Source organism: Austrofundulus limnaeus, unplaced genomic scaffold, assembly GCF_001266775.1.
Source record: "Austrofundulus limnaeus strain Quisiro unplaced genomic scaffold, Austrofundulus_limnaeus-1.0 Scaffold107, whole genome shotgun sequence".
NCBI lineage: Eukaryota > Metazoa > Chordata > Actinopteri > Cyprinodontiformes > Rivulidae > Austrofundulus > Austrofundulus limnaeus.
This window is the reverse complement of record NW_013952509.1, coordinates 1,755,260-1,761,082: the sequence shown is the minus strand read 5'-3', so window position 1 is coordinate 1,761,082 and position 5,823 is coordinate 1,755,260. Positions and strand designations below refer to the sequence as shown.

The 5,823-nt window shown below is 39.3% G+C and overlaps 1 protein-coding gene across 1 annotated transcript in view; it reads right to left on the bottom strand.

Moving 5' to 3' along the window:
• ddx27 (DEAD (Asp-Glu-Ala-Asp) box polypeptide 27) overlaps positions 1-5,823 on the bottom strand; it is a gene marked incomplete at both ends in the record, with an annotated part of 12,807 nt that overhangs the window by 2,754 nt on the left and 4,230 nt on the right. Inside the window, 4 exon segments of the mRNA XM_014013882.1 lie at positions 271-377; positions 464-641; positions 2,914-2,995; positions 3,082-3,235. Coding sequence (XP_013869336.1) covers positions 271-377; positions 464-641; positions 2,914-2,995; positions 3,082-3,235 — 521 coding nt within the window.

Here is a 5,823-nt window from a genome sequence, read left to right as displayed (position 1 = left end):
AAATATGATTTTTACATGTAAAACTGTTATTAATTTATTATAATTAGAATTTATTTACATTTTTATCATTTTTATCTAATTCTTTTCGTTTTGCTTCATTCTTGTTGGTTCTGTCTGACTTCGACCCAGTGTGGTGGTTCTGAGTTGTTGCAGCCCTAAAGCTGACCGTTGTGTGTCTCTGACATCATTGTGAGTGAACTGTGGGACTTTGTGAAACAAACGTCCAACACAGGTGTACACAGGTACAGGTGTGCAGATGAACAGGTGTACCTTGGCCTCAGAGGCAGCGAGCTCTCTTTCTTCTCGCTCCAGCTTCATCACAGCTTCAACATCTTTCTCTAGTTTGGAGATCAGATCTCTGAACTTCAGGATGACCTCTGTGCAGGACACACACAGCTGTGTCACAACCCAGCTGGACAACAGGTGCAGTTTGTGTCACTTGTGTGACATCAGGTGTGCGTACCTGGTGGTAAGACTCGAGCCTTCACGCTGCTCTTTGCTGACTTCACCACCTCCTTCAGCATCTTCCTCTCAGACTCTCCAACCAAGGACACGGAGCGTCCTGAGCAGCCGGCTCGGGCTGTGCGACCCACACGGTGGACGTAGTGTTTGATGGTTGAAGGCATGGTGAAGTTGATCACCTGCAACACAACTTCAGCTGATTTTAAGTGCTTCTCAGAGAAACACAGTCAGTATCTGGTGCAGCCTGAAACAAGACTACATCAGAGTCCTTCCTGGTCCTGTTGGAGGGATCAGTCAGGTAATGGTACCACTCAGGTCAATGTTCAAACATGTGTTTCCTGTGGGGTCCAATTAAAAACCATCAACTGTAACTGGGCTCTTCAACTGGCAGCTGAGGACTTGTGTGTTACAAGTGTAGACTTGTGGTACCACATCACCTGAACACAGAGCCACCAAGAGTAGACCCCATGAACCTCCCACAGACCCCCGTCAGCCTCAACCGTCCCAACAGGCTGAGACTGAACCATCCTGTCCTCTTCAACCGTTCCTGTAAAAAACTGTCTGTCCAGATTTATTTCCTGCACCAGTCCATCCTGACACTTCTGGTTTCTGAAAACCACAAGTAAAACTCCAGATTTACAGAGATTCACCAAAAGATCAACTTCCTGAAACCAACAGAGTGCTGGTTTCAGTCCTGATCCAAACGAATAAAACCAGTTTAAAATAACAAGAACTTAGTTTGGATCTTAGGAAGGTTTTAAACAGCTCTGAAATGCAAAAAGAAGAAAAGGTAGAAACAAAAAATCATCTGAACATTTTTTAACAAACAAGTTTTAAACTGAAACAGTTAAAACATCAGCTGATTTAAACTTTAAGACTTTATGTAGAAAAACTAGAAAATCTGCATTTTCCACAGCAAATGTGTGAATGTCTGAAGAACTTTAGCTGAAGAACAGCTAAGAAACAAAGTGATGATGTCACTAATGTGACTGATGATGTCACTGATGACATCATCATAACCAAAACTGTAAACGTTGAAATTCCTAAAAAAGTATAAAAAGTTAAGTTACCAAAAGTCATAGTCAGAACGTCCTGAAGGAGCTGAACGGTTTATTTTATGAACGGTTTATTTTATGAACGTTTTATTTTATGAACATTTTATTTTATGAACATTTTATTTTATGAACGGTTTATTTTATGAACGGTTTATTAGATGAACGGTTTATTTTATGAACGTTTTATTTTATGAACGTTTTATTTTATGAACGTTTTATTTTATGAACGTTTTATTTTATGAACGTTTTATTTTATGAACGKTTTAAGTAGCTTAAAAACTGTGGAGAAGTGGTCTAAAAACATACAGGAGAAACTGGAACAATAAAGAATAAAGAGAAACATGAAAAGAAAATTCACACAATAAATAAATAAACAAAACAACCTAAAATAGAAACAAATCTGAAAATAAAAAAACTAAAACAATAATAAAGACTCAGTAATGAGTGGTTGAACCATTCTTCTGAATCACCTCAGAAAACTGTTTGGGTTTGTTTGATGCTAGAGCAGGGCCGGTGCCCCCCCCCCACAAGGCCGGTGTGGGGGGGGGGCACTGAGCCCCGCCCCCTTCCTCAGCTGCCTTGCACCATGTGAGTGGTTTTTTTTAGCGTATGATCCTGTGTTTCTGTGTAAACACAGGATCAGAGCATTTTTTAAACTAATTTTTCTATAGTGTGTATTTTTATCTTTTTAAAGGTAGCACCACCCTACTGGTTGACCTGAACACCATGTTGTTGTAATGTGTGTGTCTTCTTGAATGGCTGTTCTTAAATGTAATTTCATTGTGCAAACGATGACAATAAAGGCTTTCTTCATCATCATCATCATCATCATCATCATCATCACTGTGAATTTGTCACATTTAATCCATGTAAGCTCATGTCAGGTCACCACTGTTAGCAAACAGTGTTAGCGCTGGGTTAGCTCTAATGGTTAGCTGCTCCTAGTGGTGTATAGATTGCTAGCTAGCTAGGCTACATATGAGGTGTAGTCCTGAACAAACTCTGACACAAGTTCTTATTTCTTGCTTGACTTTTATATACCATGGTCCAAACTAAAGCTGGGTCTGGGTTTTTAATGCTGTGGTCTTAAACGTTTCATCAGCTGATGAACAGCCTGTTTCAGTTTAAGACTCGTTTACAAAAAATGTTTAGGTTTAATTTTTGTCTCACTCCAGTTTCTTCTTTTTGCATTTCAAAGCTCCACTTCGACCCTTCTTAAGATCCAACAGTGCAAAATGTGAATTCTTGTCGTTTTTCAACTGGTCTTCATACTTTGATCAGGTCTCAGTTTTTCTCACCATCAACGCTGTTCATTACAGAGAAGTGGAAAAGCTGCAGAAATATCTGCCTTCAGTGGACAGGTCCTAAAAGTTCCAGTTATTTTACAACAACTCACCGTTTTCACTCCATTGATGTCCAGACCTCTGGCTGCCACATCTGTTGCCACTAAAATATCAATCTGTTCATCTTTGAAGCGCCTGCAGGACACAGAGAACAACAACAAACAGGAAAGAGGAAGTTGTGGAGAACACAAAGAGCTGAGTTATGACCCCTTCTCATCTACCTGAGGTTCTCCAGCCTCTGGTTTTGGCTCAGTTCTCCGTGCAGTTCTCCAACCTTCAGGCCCATCAGCCCCAGCAGGATGTGCAGTCTGTGTGCCTGTTTGCGTGTCTGAGTGAACAGCATCACATGATCCTGGAAGGTCCGAGTCAGCAGAGCTGGGAACAGACAGCAGTCACAAGAAACGTTAAATCAAGAAAATAATAATAAACATATAAAAAAACTTTGGATAAATTAAAAGACAATAAAAAACTGGAAGGATGTGTATGTTGATGATGTAAACAGAGCATATGATGCGTTTATTTATATTTTAGGAGTTCTGTATGAAAAGAACTGTGTGAAAAAAATTATACAAAGAGAAACTTTGTTGACACTATGATGACAAAAGGGTTGAGAAATGCTTGTAAAACAGAATTACTTGTGTCTTTAAATTGAGAACAAAAGAAGCAGAAGAGAGATAAAAGTATAAAAAGAAGATGGTATTAATTGTAATGAAACATAAGTACAATGATTTATTTAACAAAAGTAATGTTCATATGAAAGCAACATGGTGAGTAATGAACAGTGTTCTGAAAATCATAAAGTAAAATCAGACATTTCACAATATTTTGTAAAAGATGGCAGTGAAAACCATGATGAGAATGAAATTGTAAATAGATTTAATAATTATTTTGTGAATGTTGGCCCAAGTCTTGCAGCTAAAATACCAAAAGTAGATAAAATGTGAATCACACAGTTATGAGTTGTTCCAACAGTATTTTTTTATGGAACTGACAAAGAAGAAATAATGAAGATTATAAAAAATCTTTCAGACAAAAGATAAAAATACTAATAAGTCAGACTTGTTTCAGGTGAGAGTTGGACTCCACCAAGGTTGTCCTTTGTCACCGATTCTGTTCATAACTTTTCTGGACAGAATTTCTAGGAGCAGCCAAGGTGTTGAGGGGATCCTTTTTGGTAACCTTAGGATCACATCTCTGTTTTTGTGGATGATGTGGTCCTGTTGGCTTCATCAGATCCTGATCTCCAGCTCTCACTGGAGCCGTTCACAGATGGGATGAGGATCAGTGCCTCCAAATCCCAGACCATGGTCTTGAGCCAGAAAAGGGTAGGGTGTCTTCTCCGGGTCAGGGAGGAGGTCCTGCCCCAAGTGGAGGAGTTTAAGTATCTCAGGGTCTTGTTCATGAATGAGTGAAGAATGGAGCAGGAGATCAACAGGTGGATTGGTGCTGAGTCTGCAGTGATGTGGGTGTTGTACCGGTCTGTCGTGGTGAAGGTTTACCAGTGGGTCTACGTTCCTACCCTCATCTATGGTCAGGAGCTTTGGGTAGTGACTGAAAGAAGGAGATCACAGATCCAAGCAGCTGAAATGAGTTTCCTCTGCAGGGTGTCTGGGCTCTCCCTTAGAGATAGGCTGAGAAGCTCAGTCATCCAGGAGGGACTCAGAGTAGAGCCGCTGCTCCTCCACGTCCAGAGGAGCCAGTTGAGGTGGTTCATCTGGTTAGGATGCCTCCTGGACTCCTCCCTGGTGAGGTGTTCTGGACACGTCCCACTGGGAGGAGACACAGAGGAAGACCCAGGACACGCTGGAGGGACTATGTTTCTCAGCTGGGAACACCTTGGGATTCCCCCAGAGGAGCTGGTCCAAGTGTCTGGAGAGAGGGAGGTCTGGGTCTCTGCTGAGGCTGCTGCCCCCGAGACCTGACCCTGGATAAGAGGAGGAAAACGGACGGACGGACGGACGGATAAAAAAACTGAGTAGATATGATGTTTGTAAAGGATATAATGAATTATGTGATTGAACTGTTACAAATACATCTGTAATTTATCATTTTCAACTGGTACATATCCAGATAATATGAAGATAGCTAGGTTATTCATCTTTTTAAGAATGATGACAAACACGTGTTTAACATTTACAGACTCAAGTCCTTGTTACCACAGTTTTCAAAGATTTTAGAGAAATTATTTTTGATCAGATTAGACCAATTTATCAAAAAATAGAATATATTAAGTAACAGTCAATATGGGTTTACAGCAAATAACTACATCAGTGGCACTCATGGAACTGACAGAACAAATTAAAAATGCTGTTGATCAAAAACAGTACTGTGCTAGTATTTATGTTGATTTAAAGAAACCATTTGATACCAATGATCACAGTATTCTTCTTGAAAAGCTGAATCAATACAGTATTAGAGGTCCAGCACTACAGTGGGTATCTAGGTATCAGAAAAACAGGAAACAGTTTGTTCAAATAAATGATGAAAGATCTGAAATGGGTAATATCACATGTGGAGTGCCACAGGGTTCTGTACTCGGACCAAAGTTATTTATTTTATATGTGAATGACTTGGTTAATGTGTCAGAGTTGTTTAAATGTTTTTTATTTGCAGATAAGGTTTTCTGTTTGGGTAAAGATATAGAACGGATGTTGGAGATGATGTAGACAGAATTTGTTAAAAAAACAAGCTTGGTTAAAACTTAATAAATTAACGTAAAACTTGGATAAGACTAATTACATGATATTTAGTAACAGTAAGAGAACTGTCATTGCATTTAGAGTTGATGGTGTTGAGATCTGTAGAGTCAGTGAGGTTTCTGAGTGTCATCATTATGGAGGACCAAACCTATCATTATTGGAAATAAATGTATAAATATATAACTGGCGTATTAAAATAAATTATAGGCTCCATAGTATGGAGGACCAAACCTATCATTATTGGAAATAAATGTATAAATATAT